This window comes from Branchiostoma lanceolatum, chromosome 6, assembly GCF_035083965.1.
Source record: "Branchiostoma lanceolatum isolate klBraLanc5 chromosome 6, klBraLanc5.hap2, whole genome shotgun sequence".
NCBI lineage: Eukaryota > Metazoa > Chordata > Leptocardii > Amphioxiformes > Branchiostomatidae > Branchiostoma > Branchiostoma lanceolatum.
Genome location: NC_089727.1, coordinates 12,722,551 through 12,741,091, shown reverse-complemented (window position 1 = coordinate 12,741,091; position 18,541 = coordinate 12,722,551). Strand labels below are relative to the sequence as shown.

At 44.2% G+C, this 18,541-nt stretch overlaps 4 protein-coding genes across 4 annotated transcripts in view; 1 reads left to right on the top strand and 3 right to left on the bottom strand.

Annotated features, from left to right (window-relative positions):
• Nucleotides 1-505: 505 nt before the first annotated feature.
• LOC136437243 (uncharacterized) lies at nucleotides 506-6,112 on the bottom strand. The gene is made up of 7 exons (XM_066431724.1): nucleotides 5,999-6,112; nucleotides 5,603-5,835; nucleotides 2,910-5,344; nucleotides 2,359-2,628; nucleotides 1,713-1,987; nucleotides 1,238-1,423; nucleotides 506-717 (listed from the first exon to the last, which is right to left on the bottom strand). Exons 1-7 carry the CDS (start codon nucleotides 6,110-6,112, stop codon nucleotides 649-651), a joined length of 3,582 nt encoding a protein of 1,193 aa, XP_066287821.1. The 3' UTR covers nucleotides 506-648.
• LOC136436678 (TLC domain-containing protein 4-B-like) overlaps nucleotides 5,815-18,541 on the top strand; it is a 41,278-nt gene continuing 28,551 nt past the window's right edge. The window contains exons 1-2 of the mRNA XM_066430860.1: nucleotides 5,815-5,918; nucleotides 6,076-6,173. Coding sequence (XP_066286957.1) covers nucleotides 6,163-6,173 — 11 coding nt within the window. The 5' untranslated portion in view covers nucleotides 5,815-5,918; nucleotides 6,076-6,162. The remainder of the gene's footprint in view (nucleotides 5,919-6,075; nucleotides 6,174-18,541) is intronic.
• LOC136437486 (uncharacterized) lies at nucleotides 8,896-11,336 on the bottom strand. Its single transcript, XM_066432106.1, has 5 exons — nucleotides 10,579-11,336; nucleotides 10,240-10,363; nucleotides 9,745-10,040; nucleotides 9,275-9,461; nucleotides 8,896-9,020 (listed from the first exon to the last, which is right to left on the bottom strand). The coding sequence occupies exons 1-5, from the start codon at nucleotides 11,314-11,316 to the stop codon at nucleotides 9,001-9,003; spliced, it is 1,365 nt and encodes a 454-aa protein (XP_066288203.1). The 5' UTR covers nucleotides 11,317-11,336; the 3' UTR covers nucleotides 8,896-9,000.
• Nucleotides 14,541-16,349, bottom strand: LOC136437119 (uncharacterized). Its single transcript, XM_066431596.1, has 6 exons — nucleotides 16,222-16,349; nucleotides 15,963-16,076; nucleotides 15,379-15,492; nucleotides 15,017-15,158; nucleotides 14,648-14,860; nucleotides 14,541-14,545 (listed from the first exon to the last, which is right to left on the bottom strand). The coding sequence occupies exons 1-6, from the start codon at nucleotides 16,330-16,332 to the stop codon at nucleotides 14,541-14,543; spliced, it is 699 nt and encodes a 232-aa protein (XP_066287693.1). The 5' UTR covers nucleotides 16,333-16,349.

Genomic DNA, 18,541 nt, shown 5'->3' with positions numbered 1-18,541 from the left:
CAAAGTTACTTTTTTTTGTATGCCTTGTCATTTCTCCTTTACTATTTTTGAACGTTTTGTTTAGCCTTTTCCTGAAGTGTTTACATACATGTATTTACTTTTTTCAACTGCTACTGACGTTCTGTGTCCCCCAAAAACAGTTCATGTGATATTTTTCACGTATGAGCCCTCTATCACTGAGCTTAGTTTTTGTAGAAATGTGTATGGTATAGAATAGCGTGTTTTTAAAATAGGTATCGAAGTCATCCAATGCAGTGAATTTCCAGATTTCTTTAGATTCTTTCTTCATTGACTTGATTTTGTGTATGGATACCGTGTAGCTATTTACTCAAACACACTGCCTAGATCCTAAAGTAACACATGGAAACCCAGGTATGTAACTTCTTCACATATGTTACGTTGCATGTACCCTTCGAAGAAATTATACATCACACATCTTGCAATATTCGCAATGAAAACAAAAATCAGCCCTACTGTCTACTACATAAAGCCATTCATGTAAAGCCATTCATGTAAAGTTTTTCACTCCGTTCTTAATTGCATTTCTTGTTTATAGCAACAGCAAAACGTGCCATGCATTTGCCAAGAACAATTCACGTGAAACACAATTGGCATAATGACAGTGCTAGTCTTCCCGTATGTTCCTGATCAGGCGACAGAAACTGCGCCCTCCAAAGACGATGCTTCCTGCTCAGCTTCATTGATCATGCCCGCCGCCTGGAAGACAGATCGACGTGTCATTTATACAAAGAAGTAAGCTTGGAGACGTTAACACTCGTTGATCAGTAGTTTTATCTGATGCAAGTACGTGCACATTTTTTTGAAAATAAGATCATATGCCTGGCATATTGTATCTACTATTTCGCCATCACTGGATGTTGTTATTCGCTTGCCTTGAATGTTTATTGCTACTGACACAGTCAGAAATGTATTATATTTACACAGACTACAGTTTCTCCAAAATGCAAATTGCTATATAGATTTTAGTTGTCGAACGATAGGATTTCGCACTGTGTAACTAAACTTGCAAACAAAACTATTAAGGGGGATGTGGGAATGTTCCCGGTGTTATGGTGATCTCTGAAGAGTGCCCGTGCTGTGGACCTGTCCTTGGTACTGAAATTGAAATCCAACGCTCTTTGTTTCACCTCTCCCCTGCATGTACATATTGGTCTTTCGTATCTTTCAATATACATTATCGTAAGTAAATCTTATCTTAAGACATAATGGCACATACCCAGACATAGAAAGCTGCCGCTCCGGTGCTTACGGCTGTCACGTCGTCTAGTGTGAGGTTCTTGAGCTGGTCTTGAGCCCCTGATGCCATCGCAGGTGTGATGTCTGCCGGGATGAGTTCGTTGACCCGGTGTATCAGTCTCCCGCGGCCATTGCCTCCCATCAGACGTTTTACTGTCGACCAGTCCTATACGAGAGTAGACAAGGCGAGTCATAGGCAGAAGTACAATATATTTACCTTTGTGTGACGAATGTAAAAATCCCTTCAAGCTTACATGTCAAACCAGATAGTAAAAGTTAACTGAAGCATTTAAGCGCTGATGTCACTATACAGCTGGAATGTAATATAATGTTAACGTAAGGATGTTCCTTAAAAAAACATTTGATACTTTACTGTGCACACAGTTAGTAATAAGTTGAATGGTAGAAAACTTTTGAACACATGTACATGACACGGAGGGCGTTGTTCTTGTTACCTTTTCTTTGTCATTGATGTTTCCGAGGAGAAGAAGCGTCGCAGTCATGACCTTCAGGACTGCCGGAGGAGGGCGCACGTACCCCCTGATCTCCGCCAGCGTTCTAAGATTCAACTGTTGGATCCCGCGACGCAGTTTTTCCAAACGGATGATGAGGCTGAGAGTCCCTTTCGCCTCTTGAAGGTCTTCCTGCATGTCCAGTTGAAAGGGCTCAGCATTGTAAATGGCGCTCTCCAGGTCCACTTTGAGTTTGGAAGTGATTGCGTCACGAAGCTCTGCAAATGATTTCGATAGCACTGTTGGTAATGAAGCATGTACACACATGTTTCGTAAAAACTTAAGTTGTATTGTATACAATAGGGGACACAGCATGTGCCGCGGATGGACACAAATCGTAATTATTCCTAAAGAAGCTGAAGATCTATCCTGTATTGTTGGCATTGAGCAATACTGATACCATATCCTTACAATACGGGACAAAGCATGTGCCGCGGACGGACACAAATCGTAATTATTCCTAAAGAGTCTGAAGATCTATCCTGTTTTGTTGGCATTGAGCAATACTGATGCCATATCCTTACAATACCTGTCAGTGAGCATTGATGCAAACGTTTTTTACGTTGCTGTAACAAAAAATAGTGCCCACCTTGCCTGACGTCCATCTGCTTCAGTAAAACTTTTGCTTCCCTGATGATAGTTTCGCCCTCTTCGTCGACTTGTAAACCTTTCAGCTGCGGAAGCAGCTTCTCAAGTTGGTCCCTGTCGTTCGTGCTGATGGCTTCGGCTAGCTTGATGAGACTGAGAGTCGTTTTCGCCTCTTGAAGGTCATCCTGCACGTCACTTGCAAATGGCTCGGCACTGGCTATGGCGGTCTCCAGGTTCGCGGTGAGCTTGGAAGCGACAGCGTAACGTAGAGCTGCAAATGATTTTGACAGTAATTTTGGTTATCAATTATGCATTGATGCACAGATGTATGTTTAAAACGCATCTTCTTTCGTATGCTGTAGAAAACAAGACATAAACACGTACTCACGCAGAATCATGTGTGGCATTTAGCAATGAGGTCATTGCTGTTGAGCTATGCATTGATGGTTGCATTATCGGTTACTTGTGGGGTTGGGGGAGGGGTACCTTTAGGCAGCAGTAATCATACTGCCATCTTAAAAACCATGATCGAGCTGTAACAAAGTACCTCACCTTGCCTGACCTCCAGCTGCTTCAGCAAGGTCTCTGCTTCCCTGATAATAGTTTCGTCCTCCTTGTCGAGTTGTGAACCTTTCAGCTGTTCAAGTAGCTCCTCAAGTTGGCTCCTGTTTTTCATGCTGATAGCTGCGGTTAGGCTGGCAATCAGTTTCTCTACCTTAAGCTTTGGGTCAATTTCACTTTTGGTATCCTGTACATCAGGATTCAAGGCGATGTTTTGGTGTTTCTGGACAGCGAGTTGGTGTTCTTCCTCTGATGAGACATTTTCGACCTCTTTTGTTGTTGCTTCTTCCATGGTGTCACTCCCTTCTGCGCTCTCGATTTGCATTGCCCTATGTTCCTCCACATTTTCAATATTCTCTTCTTCGGGATCTATATCCTGCAATTCTACAACATTGTTGACATTTTCGTCCTCCATTGTTTTGTCATCTTGCGCACCCTCATTTGATTCTCTTTCTTCTGAATTATCAGCGTCTCCTTTGTCCACAGTGTCGTTGTCGAGATCGTCGGCGTCCTCTTCTATCTCTCTCTCCAACTCAGCCTTGAAAGCTTCTTTCGGGTTGTCCTCTTCGCTTGAAATAGCCCAGAAGCTTGGTACTACATCCTCGACTTCGTCTTCATCATTTTTTTCAATACTCTTGTTGAAAGGACTGGACACTGGCGATGGCTGGTGGCAGCGTATGTGATAGTTCATAACGTTTCGGTACTGAGAACCAGAGGAGGCAGCAAAGAGCTCCAAGCTGTAGCTACCAGCCTGGGGAAACGTCATCTGTACAACGGTCCGCGTCCCTCCGTCATTAGTCTGATGCTTAATGAACTGTTGAGCGTATTCCGGTTTGATACCAGCTTTCCATACGTACAGACAACACTTGAAATCGACTGGATTCTCCGACTGCATCTCTATGTCAAGAGCTTCGGCAACATCAATATCGGATTTTGGATGGCTTTTCGGTACCACCAACAGTTCCTGGGCGGCAGGAAATCTGCGTCCCCACTGGGTGCCACTAACAGGAGGGAAAGGTCCTTCTCGCGTTGTCCTATCCTTGCAGACGATACAATAGTTGTAAACGCTTGGAAGGTCCCCTTCGTGATCCAACCCGTCGGCGTAGATGGTGAAGCGATACTTTCCGAAGCGTAGCAAGCGGACCAAAAAGCGCACCTCCCTGTCTAAGATCTCTCTATACACGAAGATTTCCAGATCTAATTTCTTCTCTGAATTTTCCCATATTAGATCGTGTGCTACGTCCAGGACTTGTTTCATGCTGATTCTGATGTCGACCTCTCCCGTGTCACATGCAATAAAAGCACTGTGGTGGCTTTTAGTGGACAAGCCTAGAACTGCAAACAGAGGTTGCATCGGGCCGAAAAGTCCATTTCCAACTGTCGGGAAAGGCGACGGATTGACTGCGCGTTGGTCAGCAGATATGATGTAACTACAAACAAGTCGGAATTGCTCGCTGGTTTCAGGTTCCTTGACAAAGATCGCCAGACCAAACATTCCTACTTCTGGTGCGCTGATCTTGAATCTGACGACGTCGTCCACAATCTCGTGAGCAGCGTAACGATTGAAGGTAGGATTCCCGGATGAAGTTTGAAAAAGCTTTGTACGAAAGGATAGCTCACGCGCCATGTTGAACTCTATTGTAGCCTTCCCTTTCCTGCAGTCGACGTAAGCGCCTTCGTGTGATGTTGGAGTTAGACCATGTGACTTCATTTCGCTGCCTGGCCCCCAACGCCCTCCCCAGTGTGGGAAAGGCTTGTTGTCCTTCATCGGTCGGAGACACCTGATGAGATATTCACAAACGCGTTGCTTGTTGCTTCCATCTGAGGAAGAGAACACCTCAAGGATGAAGTCTCCGCTTGTTGGCGGACGGACGGTGAAAACAGCCGCTCCATTCCTCGCTTCCTGTTTAACGAATCTACTCAGCTTGACGGTCTTCCAGGTCGATTCTCCTGTTGCATTCTTTAGACTACAATGCATCTTGACACCGTGTTTAACACCGATGTAGATGTTGGCCTCGCCTTCCCTTGTTGGTACCACACCTCTGTGGTGGCTCAGCAATGTCAGCTGATTAGCGGCGAAATTCTCCCTACATTGGATATGACGTTCAAAGTCCTCTAGCGACACCGGTGACTGTATCAGTTGCCAGACGGGGTTTTCAGGATAGTGTCCACTGAGGTAGTGGAGCGGGTGAGGCAAAAAGTAGAAGTCGTTAAAGGGGTTCCCAGGATTTCCCTGAGCTGGTTCTTGATGTTCGGTGTTCAGTGTATTGGTGGATCCCAAGTGGGTGTCAATGATGCCCCAACAGCCGTCGATGAGCACGATGTTCCACTTGCCGTTCGGTGTGGTGTCCTGGAAGCGGGTTCCTGGAGGCTGATGTTTGGTCTTGACGTACCCGTCGACCACGTGACACTGTATTCCGGCAAGTCTGAAACAGTAGATAATACATTGATTAGTCAATTGGTTGATGGATTGTTTTATTGATTGTGCTGGTGCTCCTCTATGACGACATCGATGGAGTCATTTGTATGCCTTATTTCGGTTGTAGGTCCGCACCTAATAGAAGCCAGCTAGCTATTATTACTGAACTTTATCCACAAGAAATATTATCATTAAATTTCTTTATCATCATTTGTACATGACATCATTAGTTAATATGTTTCTTGATAGAACTAAGCAACATTACCGACAGAGCTTGTTAAAGAGACCAGGATATAGATCTGTCATCATCTTCTCTTTCATCTCCTTTAGGAACCAGTCTGGCGAGCCGTCTCCAACTGTCTCTGGAAAGGTCATGTTGTTGACGTCTTGCCCTGCGACCCAGCAGAACATAGCTCGAACCGTCTCCAATTCCGTCTCTGCTTGCTTCGTGAGGAAGGCAACCAGCTTCTTGAAGTCGTTGTTCAGTGACTGTGGTGCCTGGGGAAACGACAGCAATGCGTTCATTACAGTGCCTGCTGAGGTAGTGGAACAGGTGCATACTGCCATACGACAACATAGAGGTGAGAGGGAAAGATGTATATCACGAACTCTTACTTTGACTCGTAATATATATTCTAATTTGTATTAAATGTTTGCTTACCGATAGAGCATACTCGTCCAGGCGTTCGAATGTGCTGTTGTCTATGTAAGTTTTTGGTTTGAATATGACTTTTGCAGGCTTCCCTTTGATGATCTGCTGTAAGGAGCACGTCATCATGCCTCCCGGTCCTTCAGCGGTTACAGGGATCACCTTTTCGGAGGAAGATGTTCAAGTGGTGAGTGAATATCAATTATCTTATTACAGTTGCAAAGAAAGTATATTGTTTTCGTAGCATCAGGTATATCTGGAGAGTTTCATGGCGGTGGAACTCATCACTTTTGGTGATGAACTCCACGGCCGTGTAGGACCTTAATGAAGTACTGGTCTGGGGCCTTGGAACAATTCATCGACTACTGATGAACTCCGCGGCCGCAGAGGGACGTAGTAAAACACTAGTCTGGGGCCTTGGAATTCATCGATTAGTGATGAACTCCACTGCCGTGTATGGACTAAATAAATACTAGTCTGGGGCCTTGGAATTCATCAATTACTGAGGAACTCCGCGGCCGTGGAGGGACTTAATAGATACTAGTCTAGGGCCTTGGAATTCATCGATTAGTGATGAACTTCACGACCGTGTAGGGACTAGTCTGAGTTAAGGGTAGGTTGGGTTCTGTGACCGTTAACCCTAACGCTAATAGTCATCCACGGCAGCAAACAGTGAGTGTAAGTTCTTCCATAGCCGTGGAATTCATCGTGAAAAGTGATGAAATCCACGGCTATGGAAGTCATTAATCCACTGTCTGGTAAATAGCTCGTAGTTTTGAGTGAGGATATAGTTATGAACATATCGATATGATCTTTGGTTCATATTTTGTGTGAGCAAGAACAGCCTTGACGTGGAAAAACAGACCTTTTCGTTATTGTAGACGCCACACATCCTGCACGTTTTCCTCCATTTCTCCATGTTTTCTGTCGGTACGCTAGCTTGCCATGGTGGGTCAGGGGTCAGGGTGGCCAGGTCGGGCCTGGGCTGCCGAGCGCCCTCCGTCCACTGTGACGAGAGACATAGATTACATCTTCATGCAGAAGACATTAAAGGAAACAAAATCGCCAACCTCATCTGCTTGGAGATAAGCCAGTTTGTCGTCGATGCTATGTCACAGTTTTCTCAACATGTAAAACTTCATAAGTAGTACCAAGGGAATGAGATTAGGAGCAGGCTAAAGTATTAGCCATAGAACAAGGCGGGATTTACCGAGACTAATTTCATATCTTTCTCCCGGCGATCGGTCCAACATAAACCCATTGAGGATTCCTCCAGATTAAAACTATTATCTAAGCCAAGGAGACGGGTTAATGCAGGTGAGTTTGTTACCTGGGTGTTGTCCCATTGAAGTGACGCGCCACACCCCATAATGCCCGGTAAATTCCGGCTTATGGCTTCCGGCTTATGGAAACAATCTATAAGAAAATAAAGCACGACAAATTTCTGAAAGAGGTAGCCTTTTTTCATAATAACGTAGGGATTCTATTAACTAATGTAAATTGCAAGGAAAAAGTGAACATCTACCTAATGCTGGAATTATACAATTAAAATATTAATGTTATTGCTATATTTCAATGTGACCTGTTTTCTAAAACGTTAAGTATAGCATAGGATTGTGTGATTTTTAATTACGGAAACAAGTGAGCTGACGACGGTCTGAATTCCGATTCGAACAACCGATAATGTTAATTAAATAGTGCGGTGCTATAAAACATACTTAATTAGATATGTGTGACCTAGATGCTAGATTTGCAGCTATAGCACATACATGATATAACCTAGTACCTATTTGGAGTTGTATTGCCCGAGTTACAAGCTTGAGGACTCCACATTTCACCGCAATAGCTAGCAAAGTTCATTCATATATCTTAAAGAATGCTCTCAGTTTAATCGCGACAGTAGTGACAGTAAAGCAAAGGAGTGGTTCATATCTATGCTGTTGCCGATAATTTGCTAAAACATACCTTGCTTTCGCGTGCGGCATGGCGATGTGAAGCCTGAGAGACCGCCCTATCTTCATATGTGGCAGGTGAAGAGTTTTCCTTTCCAAGCTTTCCTACCTCCTGGGCAGATATCTCTTTTATCAATTTAAGCCTCTGCCCCTTATCGATATATCTACTGCAGATGTAATCCACATAGACTGAGCATTTCCTCCATGAGAAAATATCGTCTAGCAGAGGGTTTTACCTAGTATTTAGTCATATCGGGGCCAGCCCAACGCAGATTTGCATCGATTGTTAGACAAACAATAATTTCTAATCCCTATTGAAAAATTTGTCTGTGGTGGTCTATGGCATGTATTAGTGTGCCTTTATTGCCAGGGGATAGCGGAACTCTGTTTTCGGTGTCTAGGTACCCTAACATGGAAGCTAATGTCAACTGATGCAAACAATTCATCACGCATTGTATTGTTTATTGTTAGTTACTGACGATTGTCAGGTGGTCACACTGCTAATGCTACTACGTCACAGGGATGTGGGCTCTTAAGACAAATTATTGTCTGCCCCGTGAAAAGGCCTCTGACGACCTACATTTGACACAGGTATCAAGATAGTTCTCATTAGCATAGCGTACACTTTTCTGCGAGTCTTTACTACTACTAGGACGAGATCTGCTTTCATTACTCTTTATTCAGTCACTGCATCACAAAGAGGCAAATCAAACAACATCTCAAGTATCTATCTCAATCGCTGTATTTACATAAAAGCCTATTATACATGTACAATAAAAGTATATACCGCAGTGAATACGATGTATACAAAGATCTATAATGAATTTCCGGAAGAATGTGTCATATGTCAAGATATCATTCAACATGTGTCCAAATTTCACAGGCTAACTTGGACATTTTTGTCATATGACAGACTGTAGCTACCTTGAGCTTGTGACAGAATGATCAGTTTATCAAGACATTGAAGCTGGGAAGTCGAACATTATGTATTGTTATCCAGATAAAGATAGCAAACGCGCTGTCGTTGTTTGGCGTTACTCCGACTTGCCCCGCTCCTCGATATCAGCAATCATTCCTGTCACCTGTGAAATAGAATTGTCTGTATTAACAGTTGTCGATGGTTGTGTCTTACCTTCTTTGTTCATTGGTACTTGTCTCAATGATCAGGCTCTGCTTACCATTGTTAACTGGTGCTTACCATTGTTGACCGACGATGCTTGGTTCCATGGTTGTTGATTAGTTTCTGCACTATAATGCCACTATTAATGGACTATGACTCCTCCATATGACAAAAATATAGCCTAGTGATAGGACAATATGGTTGTATGAAACTTACCCATACGAAGAATGTTGCCGCCCCCGCACTGACGCCATGGACGTCCTCTCTGCTCAAGCCCTTTAGCTCCCCTTCTAGCCTGAGCTACTTTGTTGAGTGGAACGTCATTTGGTTCGAACTTCTTCACTCGTTGCTTTAAACTCTCTTTGCCAGTCTTGCCCATAAGGGCCTGTAGGGATTTCCATCCCTGCAGTGAGTACAAACATGATTGAGTGTCATATCACTTAATGTCAAATATCTGGAAAATAGACGAAGAAGCATACTTCTGAAATGCTACAAAAGTGCAGTCATCGTTCACTTTGTCGATACAAAAGCTTAAAATGCCACACAGTTCATCTGCATCTGCTTTGCCTCCAGCATCGACATCAGCGATTATTTTGTCATAGCTTACATATCTCACTACGCTTCTCAATGTACATGTACATAAGCACACTCTCCTCTACTGAGCATGTCTGTTGAAGTAATCGCACCTTTGTCTCTTTCTTGCTGTTGCCGAGAAGGAGGAATGTGGCAGTCATGACCTGCTGGACAGCCGCAGGGGGGCGGTTGTATCCTCTGATCTCAGACACGGTCTTTGACTCCATCTTAAGGATGGCGTGTCGGTGCGTCAGGAGTTTTTCCAAGACTTCCAACCTCTTCTTTGCTTCCTTGTAGATGGGTTCCTTCGGGCTGAGGCCTAGTTCCTTGTACTCAGCGATGGCATTCCGGAGTCTTTTGCTGTTCCTAGCTTTCATGGCGTCTCGCAGCTTCCTCTTGACCCGTTCAGCTGAGGAAAATTACATAGTTAGAGGGCTGATATTCTTTTGTATCATTAAGTAGATTTGGCGAGAGAATGACATTTTCTCCCTCCCAATAACGCCAGACAGTCATGTGCACATGTTGGAAGATACACATTTCAACCATAGGAGAAACTTTCATAAACATGCTGGCATGCTATATAGGGCGATTGTGAAGATAATTCATACCTGAATCGTCAGGAGGGGTTTCCACCTCCACGTGTTGGATCAGTTCTAGGATCTGGTTTTGACCGGTTTCCTCCATGACGTCACGGAGTACGACGAATGCGTCCTCTCCTTCTCGAGTGACAACCTGAAGGTACGCATAGAATACATATGGCACATGTAGCCATCTCGCATTGGAAAAAGAAAAACATTCTGGTCTTGCTTGATTCTAAAAGGACACTAGATCTATAAAATGTGTTGGAACTGAAGAAGTAAGAGTAATGCAGATATTAAAATATCTGTATGTGTGATAAGAAGCTATATGTCTTAACAGTGCAACAAAGAAGAGGAAACAACACTTACCGTTAGGATGTTCCTGTTCACTTCCGGGAGGTTTTCCGGCGCCATCAGCAGCAACTCCCTTGCCTCTTCATCGTCGACGAATCCTTCCTGTTCTAGCCTCGGTATGACTTTTTTTGGGCTCATCTCTGCCTCGATTGTAGCCTGGTGTTGTCTCAACACGACCTTGTAGGCTTCTTCTTGTCCATCTTTTGGCGACTTTGCCTCCTCTTCATTTCTTGATTTATCTTCTTCTTCATCAGTTGGAGACTCTGGCTCCTCTTCAGCTTTTGAGTCATCTTCTTCATCAGCTGAAAGCTCTGACTCTTTTTCGTCTGGTGAGTCATCCTCTTCATCAGTTAAGGAGTTTGGCTCTTTTTCGTTTTGCTCTACATCAGCTGGAGTCTCTATCTCATCATTTGTTTTAACATCTTGTTCTCCATTAGTTGGATTCTTTGCCTCCTCTTCAAATCTTGAGCTACCGTGTTCTCCATCAGTTGAGGGCTTTGGCTCCGCCTCGTTTCTTGACTCATCTTCTCCCTCCTCAGTTGAAGGCTTCGTGATCTCTTCATCTCTTGGGCCACCTTGTTCTTCATTGGTAGCAGGCTTTGACTCATCTTCATCTCTTCGGTCATTTTGTTCTTCATCAGTTGGACTCTTTGGCCCCTTTTCGTCTTTTGAATCCTCTTGATCTCCGTCCGTTTGAGGTTTTGGTTCCTCATCTTGATCGTCGCAGATCTCATCTTTGTTGCCTTCCCACATGATGGGCAATGTTGGAGAACCCTTCGCTGCAAACAACAGAAAGTGAAAAACGGATATTATTACATGATAGGAAACAGTCTCTAAATGTAAACTACAACAAAGCACCTCATAGAACAAATCTTCCCAGTTGCTTTGATAGATTTCGTTTCATCTTTTACTTACCTACTACGTACTCCAGAAACGTCCAGTATGAGTTTTTGCCGTCGTTGACTTTCACAGACAGACTGACAGTTTTCCCAACGGAAGGTTTTCCAGGGATTTTTGCGTCGCCTTCCCACGTGCCATCCTCTTGTTTCGTCAGGTGTGACCATTTACCATCTGGTGGTATTACAGCAACATCAATAGCATCTGGGATCGTGACTTTGAAATGGGTTTTCTTTCCTGCTGGTAGAGCCCTCATCTGTGGCTCATGGACTTGGCAGCCCGGTCCCCATTGTGAGAAAGAATTTGGAAACTCCGGAGAACCTTGCACGGCTTTTGAACAGTGTATAAGATAGTTGATTGCCATTGAGTAAGACTTCTTCTTGTCCTCTACTTCTTTGGCAGAAATCTGTAATTTGTAGTCACCGATTTGTGGCATAAGAAGCCTGGCCGTCATCTTTCCCTCTTCGCTGATGTCGTCTTGGATGAAGACATTGTTAGGGAGCTCAGTCTGCTTGCCATTCTCACAATGGTACAGATGGCCCAGGAACTGAAGTTGTTTGGACCTCCCAAGTGAGATCTTCAGTGCTCCGGTTCTGGAGTGAATCATTGCATCTGTGTGACTTGCAAGGCTCAGGCCCATGGATGAAAAGTCGGGATACAGGGGTCCCCATCTTCGGCTCCACACTTCTGGAAATGCTGTACAACCTGTTACTGACTTTTTGCACAAAATCAAATAATTTGCTACGCTTCCGTATTGGCTGTCTATCTCCATTTTCTTCGCGTATAGCTGAAGAACGTACTCTCCTTCGTTAGGGAATCGTACCAGTACGGCCGTCCGCTTCGCTTCGTTGAGAACCTTGTGACAGCAGAAGTCGTCCAGGCCTTCCTCTTTCCCCTCTGCCGTCCAAAACTTCAAGTCATGGAGGAACTCCAGCCTCTTTGTTGAATCAAGAACAATCTCAAGTTCTTCTTCTGCCTCGATAAAGAATACCGGGTGACTTGTTGGTGTCAATTCGAGCTCTGCACACCTAGAAAACTGCCCCCATTGTCCTCCATTAACTGGTGGAAACGGCCTTACGTCATCTCTTGTTCCGGTGCAGTTGATACAGAAGTTGTACACGTTTTGCAGACTTCCTTCGTGATGAATCTCTTCCGCATACACGGCCAGCTTGTATTTGCCCAATCTAGGAAGACGGAGCCAGAAATACACCTCCCCATCTCGGATCTCACTGTAGCAGTAATCGTCCATGTTGACTTCTTCCTCAATCGTCTCCCATGTCAAGTGCTGCGATACGCTGAGGATTCTGCTGGTACCTAGTCTGATGTGTAGCTCCCCATCGTCACAATCGATGAATGCGCTGGCGTGGCTCATTGTGGACATCCCAATGTCCGAAAAGTGAGGGAGGCAAGGTCCGAACCTGCCGTTGGCAACGCTTGGGAAGGGAACCTCCTCGCTAGGAGATCCCGTTGATGCAAGGTAGGTGCACACATGCGACAATGTGTCCCCGCCGTCTTTTTGATCCGGTGTATATATTGATAAACCCAAGTTGCCAATTGCAGGATTGATGACGTTGAAGGTGGCCACTCCATCTACGACCTCGTGAGCGACGTATCGGTTCAGGTGCTCCTCTTCGGATGTTGTTTCGAAGAGGAAAGTGTAGAAGTCAAGCTGTTCGGGTACAGAGAACTGAACGGCTGCCCGACCCTCCGGACAGTCGACATGGGGGGTTGTATGTGAAAGCGGTATGATACCTTTTGTCATAACGTCGACTCCAGGTCCCCAAGTACCGTGTCTTTCTGGGAGTGGTACGTTTTCCTCTTCTGGTATGGCTTCTTCGCAGTCTATGGCATATTCACAGGAATACTTTGTACCGGAAAAGATATCGAGCAGAAACTTCCCTCTCTCAGGTGGCTTGATTGTGAACACCACCGCATCTCTCTTCCTGTCCTGATGAACAAACCTGTCCAGTTTGATGTTCTTCCATGTGGACTGCCGATCCATGGTCTGCATACGGGAGGTAAACGTGATGGTGCTGTAATCCTCTGGTCTGAAGCCAATGTAGATCACCGCCTGGCCATTCTCGGTTGGAACCAGCCCATGATGATGACTCAGCAGTTTCAGATGGTGAACAAAGAAGTATGGCCCGCACTTGACATGTGGTTCGAAATCAGCGAAGGGAGCAGGAGTCGAAAGGAACTGAGGCCTGTCGTCGTCTGGGAGACTAGCGCTGAGGAAGTGTCGTGGGTTTGGTAAGAAGTAGAACTCGTCGAATGCATACACCTGCTCCAAATCCCTGACTGTCTTGTCCAGATCGTCGATGACGTGATGTGCCCCCCATGCTGAATTTATGACACCCCAGCGACCGTTGATGAGGACATGCAGCCACATCCCGTGATCAGAGCTCTTCAACTTCCTTCCGGGGTAACATTTTACCGCTTTTGCATAACCTCGGACTATCTTGTGCTGTAGGTCAGCCAAACTAGAAGAATACAACGGAGGGGACAATGTAAACTTTTGACATAATGTGGAATACAAATGTGCTACGACACGTGTTTATCTGTTAGTTTGCCAGTGCGTCACATCCGCTGTCAATGTTCCAAAATAAGACAACAGGTAAACCAATAAACTTGCATGACCAAACTGCCGTGTCTATCAATGCTATACATGTGTGCTAATGGTGGCTGTTCTCATGAAGAAATAATCTTATTTGTGTCTATCACATAGTTGATCCAAAACATCGTGGAAAAAGGTATACAACAGCGAGTACCTGCACATCTTAGCCAAAAGTGAGTCTTGTGACTTTTTGTTCATCTTGATCTCTCGCAGGTGCCACTCGGGTGTTCCCATCCCGGTATCTGTTGTAATACATGAAATCGATTATGTTTGGGTTATCATTTGTAGGATTTGATTGAAAATGTCTGTTCTCCCGATTCAAAGATATGTCTTACCTACGAATTCCATGTTGACCAGGTCCTGTGCCGTGATCCAGCGGAACAGAACTCGTGCCTTCTCCAGGTCAGTTCGGGCGGGTTCCAATAGATACGTCATCAACGCCGTGAAGTCACGGTTCAGAGACCGATCAGCCTGTTAAAAAGAACAGTAACCAACCATTATTTGTACAATATTGTTGAGTAAGAAGTTAAACTTTCACCACTTTGATTATATTTTTAAACGTTAAAAACTTACAACTCACATTTACGGCATGCGCGTCCAGCCGCGCGTATGCGTCCTCATCTGAGTACGGCTTAGGCTTGCAAACGACATGGGTCACCTCGCCGTCTGCTGATTCAACGTCGTACGTCATCAGGCCATCTGACGTCATCGTCATCGCTGGGACGACAATGACGTCATCCTTGGTCCCACACATGCTGCACGTGGTCAGCCAGCCTTCACGTTCAGCTTCGGACACAGGAGCCATCCAATCATGCTGGCGCACTACCTGAAGTATGTTGACAATGGAAAGATAACGTTGTCAACGGAGAAGCGAATACAAACCAGTTAACACGTCCATCACTCTTCGTGCAAATGCCGTCTAGTGCCTGGAATGGTAACTACATAATGTAGATATAGTGTCAACAGTTTTATGAGGATTCACATTTATTTGGTGACCACATACCTTGATCTGAACCGATTCTTCAGTACTCTTAAGCTTGTCATCCTTTGTTTTGTCGCTGTGCTCTTCAACGTTCGCTGTATCCTAGTGTATACATGAAATTGAGACGTCATAAACGCAGCAAAAGCAACCTTAATCCATCCTTTAGTTACTAAGCAAAAATTTTTACTATACTACCAAATGAAGTGTGATTATATTTTTGTACATCCAAAATTTCTCATTTTTGTTTCCATCATGAGTAATACTAATAGTCAATTTTGGTACGACGAATTCCATTTAAAAAAGCTCGCCGTGCCTTCCATACCTGTTGAGCAGGTGTATCTATTTGAAGTGGTTCTTCTGTGTCCTGATCCGTCGTCGTAGTCACACTGGGTACAGCATTGTCGTCGGGGTCCTCGGCATTCGCTGCATCGAGCTCCTGTCATTACCCATTGATACAGACAGCATTACAGTAAACATACATGCCATTACAAAATAACCTCTTCTGGCCGCTGCAATCCATGTCTCCATGTCGCTTAAGCTTTGATAAAAGATAAAACTACATCGATATTGCAGCAAGCAGAAAAAGATTGTCCTTTATTGAATATGAATAATCTTAATCAAGACTATGATCGATTTTAATCTCATAAAGGAGGAAGTATAAAGGATGAGGGCGTAGCATAAGCCATATAGGCCTCTTCCCTCCTACACGTGCACGTATTTCTATTGTTTATATCATATCATATTATACCATTTCAGGTTATATGCAAAGAGAAACAAGTATCTAGTCTGGTGCCCGTAAATGATGTCACACTGTGTTACTAGTATGTCAGCATTCCTCTCTAGAGTATAATATTCTACATTTCTATTAAGATCGTAAGTTGGGTACGTAAAGTTAAGTCACCAGACCTGCAAAGCAGGCTGCAGTAATGGTTCCTCCATAGGCTGTTGTTCCTCCGTTTTCTCATCTCTGCCTTGGTGTGCACCGTTGCCGTATTCTTCATCATTCGTTGAGGCCTTGTTCTATAACACAGATATAAAAGTGATCATGCAATACTTCATGTTCTTTTGTTATAGAGAATACAATACTGCTATTACAGAACTTTTGCACATTTTCCACAAAGTCAGCGTATTGCATGCGGATGAACTTAAACCTTTAATGACTAACCTGCGCTGGCGTCTCTTTTTCTACCGTGTGGATCTTCTTAGTAGATTCAGCCCGTGTAGCTGTTGCTACGTTCACCACAGTCTGCGTGGCTTTGGATGACCCGCAGCCCATTGTCTTTCAATGATATTCTAACCTATCAAAACACATTTGTTTGCCTTATTAGTGGCCACAATGTCAGTTAAGATGTCTACGCAATAAGTCTATCTGGTATAAACTGACAGGTCATTACTGGGGTAACGCAGTATATACACAAACGGTCCAAACAGAGACTTTATCATTTGCCATCAGTGTTGCCATGGTCTTGGTCAAATAGTGATGTTTGCTCTGCTGACAGGGCTAGCGATACATTGTCACGCAGGCTCTAAAACTGTGCAGAAAACAGATAGTAAACACCAAAGGATGACATTGCCTGCATACTGGCTGGTATCACGGATAGATACAGAAACGACAGAATGTTTACACGCACGTCTTTTTATAAGGACGGAACTTCTCAGTGCACTTCCTGTCGCATGAATACATACAGTATCATAGCTCAAATTGTATCTCTAATCTGTGAGTAAAGTGTCGCTTTAGTCTAAAGTTAAACGTTTGGGAGTTTTAGGGTAAAGGTGTGTATGTTGTTTTCAATATATCCGTTGATAAATTTCCAGGTATTTCTCTCGTGCACAGGTATGCTTCCTGGAAATCGTCGGATGTTTTCGTGTTGCCATGGTGATCAAACAGCGATATTTGTTCTGTCAGCAGGGCTATTTGTAAGTCGTCACGTAGGTATCCACATTGTACGAAAACACGTTATTACGGAAGACCAAAACGACAATTCTAGACCGCATCCTCAACACATTTCTAACCGATCCGAGGCATGATTCCAACCACTCCCAGGCATTTCCCTCCGCTCCGAGGCATTTCCTTCCGCTCTGCTTCCGCTCCGAGGCATTTCCTTACGCACCGCAACAGAATTTCCTTACGCACCACGACAGAATTTCCTTACGTACCGCGACAGAATTTCCTTACGCACCACGACAGAATTTCCTTACGCGGCAAGAAACGGACTACTTATAGACAAAAAAACGGTAACACACCTTTTAAACTCATATTACTGGGCACTCTATTACGAGACTGTACTTGTGCTGAGATGAATCTCAACACTGGGTGGAGTTTGTCAACACCAATTGGTAGAAAATTGGTCAAGAATGTGTACAATAGAACTGACCATGTGAAATGGTAAAACTATGTTGAAACGCCGAACTACACCTAGTAGTAAATACCCACTAGACCCCTGTGGGCAAACAGCGGGGCGCTACGTTAGACACCATGGATTTGGCACGCTACTACTTTATGACTCTCTTTGAAATTGAAGCCAAGTAAGTGGGGATTTGAAACCTCGCCAACAGACATTGGGATCGTTGTCGGTAGCTTTCTCTCAGAGCTGACTGTACGTACTACGGACAGTGCACCTGAATTCAATGTAAATAGACAACAACTGACGCGTAAAAAACAACGGAAATGCCCTCGCTCTGAAGTAATGTTAGTTCCGTCTTGAGCACACGACATGTTTAAACTTGTCTAGTTTCCATTCATTTAAAAATGAATGGAAACTAGACAAGTTTAAACATGCTGCAGGGAAGACCAAACTTATATCACTTCTTTCTGACATAAAAAGCCATCTGCCATCAAGAAATCAAGACTTTTACATGTCCAGGACAAATTCTACACAAACCGGAGGTTCTGTTGTAGTATCAAGGAAGAAAGGTCGCCAGGACGCCACAAATCGACCTTGACCTTGGCTTCATAAGACCTGCGCACATACTAAATATCACCACAATCCATCCAGAGGTTCGTAATTTATGCTAACCACAAATATGCGGAAACAAAACACAAAAATATACAAGCACACACACACACACACAGACACACACATATAGGGAGAGAGAGAGAGAGAGAGACACACACACACACACTGTCGAAACTCCTCCATCTTCATGGAGGTTATGATAGAATCGGTGGCGCAATGTCTGATATCAAGCGCAAAGCAACCTAAACAGCAGACGCCTACCCGGCGATTTGGTCAACAGGTATATTTTGGTACATATACACGGACGGAACTCCTAAATGTCGTATATGTTAAGTCAAGCAGAGGAATCGGTCCGGCTGGTTTTTGACGTGTTTTGGGCGTTTTGTTGGGATTTCTATTTTTTCTCGTTTTCTTTGTGTCGCCAACCCATACTCCAACCCACATATATGGGACAAAATAGAAAGCGGGACAAAAACACCTAAAAACGCGTCATAAACCAGCCCGACCCATTCCTCTGCTTGGAGAGCA

Excerpts from the sequence above, each read along its gene's own strand:
- LOC136437486 (XM_066432106.1), bottom strand. The coding sequence starts at position 11,316 with ATGTGGGAAGGCAACAAAGATGAGATCTGCGACGATCAAGATGAGGAA. Across the intron at positions 10,041-10,239 it reads AACCCCTCCTGACGATTCAG|CTGAACGGGTCAAGAGGAAG; the intron begins GTATGAATTATC and ends AATTTTCCTCAG. Across the intron at positions 9,462-9,744 it reads ACAGCAAGAAAGAGACAAAG|GGATGGAAATCCCTACAGGC; the intron begins GTGCGATTACTT and ends TACTCACTGCAG.
- LOC136437243 (XM_066431724.1), bottom strand. The coding sequence starts at position 6,112 with ATGACGTGCTCCTTACAGCAGATCATCAAAGGGAAGCCTGCAAAAGTC. Across the intron at positions 5,345-5,602 it reads CTCTTTAACAAGCTCTGTCG|ACTTGCCGGAATACAGTGTC; the intron begins GTAATGTTGCTT and ends CTACTGTTTCAG. Across the intron at positions 718-1,237 it reads CGGCAGCTTTCTATGTCTGG|GCGGCGGGCATGATCAATGA; the intron begins GTATGTGCCATT and ends TCTGTCTTCCAG.
- LOC136437119 (XM_066431596.1), bottom strand. The coding sequence starts at position 16,332 with ATGGGCTGCGGGTCATCCAAAGCCACGCAGACTGTGGTGAACGTAGCA. Across the intron at positions 15,159-15,378 it reads TAGATACACCTGCTCAACAG|GATACAGCGAACGTTGAAGA; the intron begins GTATGGAAGGCA and ends TGTATACACTAG. Across the intron at positions 14,861-15,016 it reads TGACACTATATCTACATTAT|CTGAACGTGAAGGCTGGCTG; the intron begins GTAGTTACCATT and ends CTGTGTCCGAAG.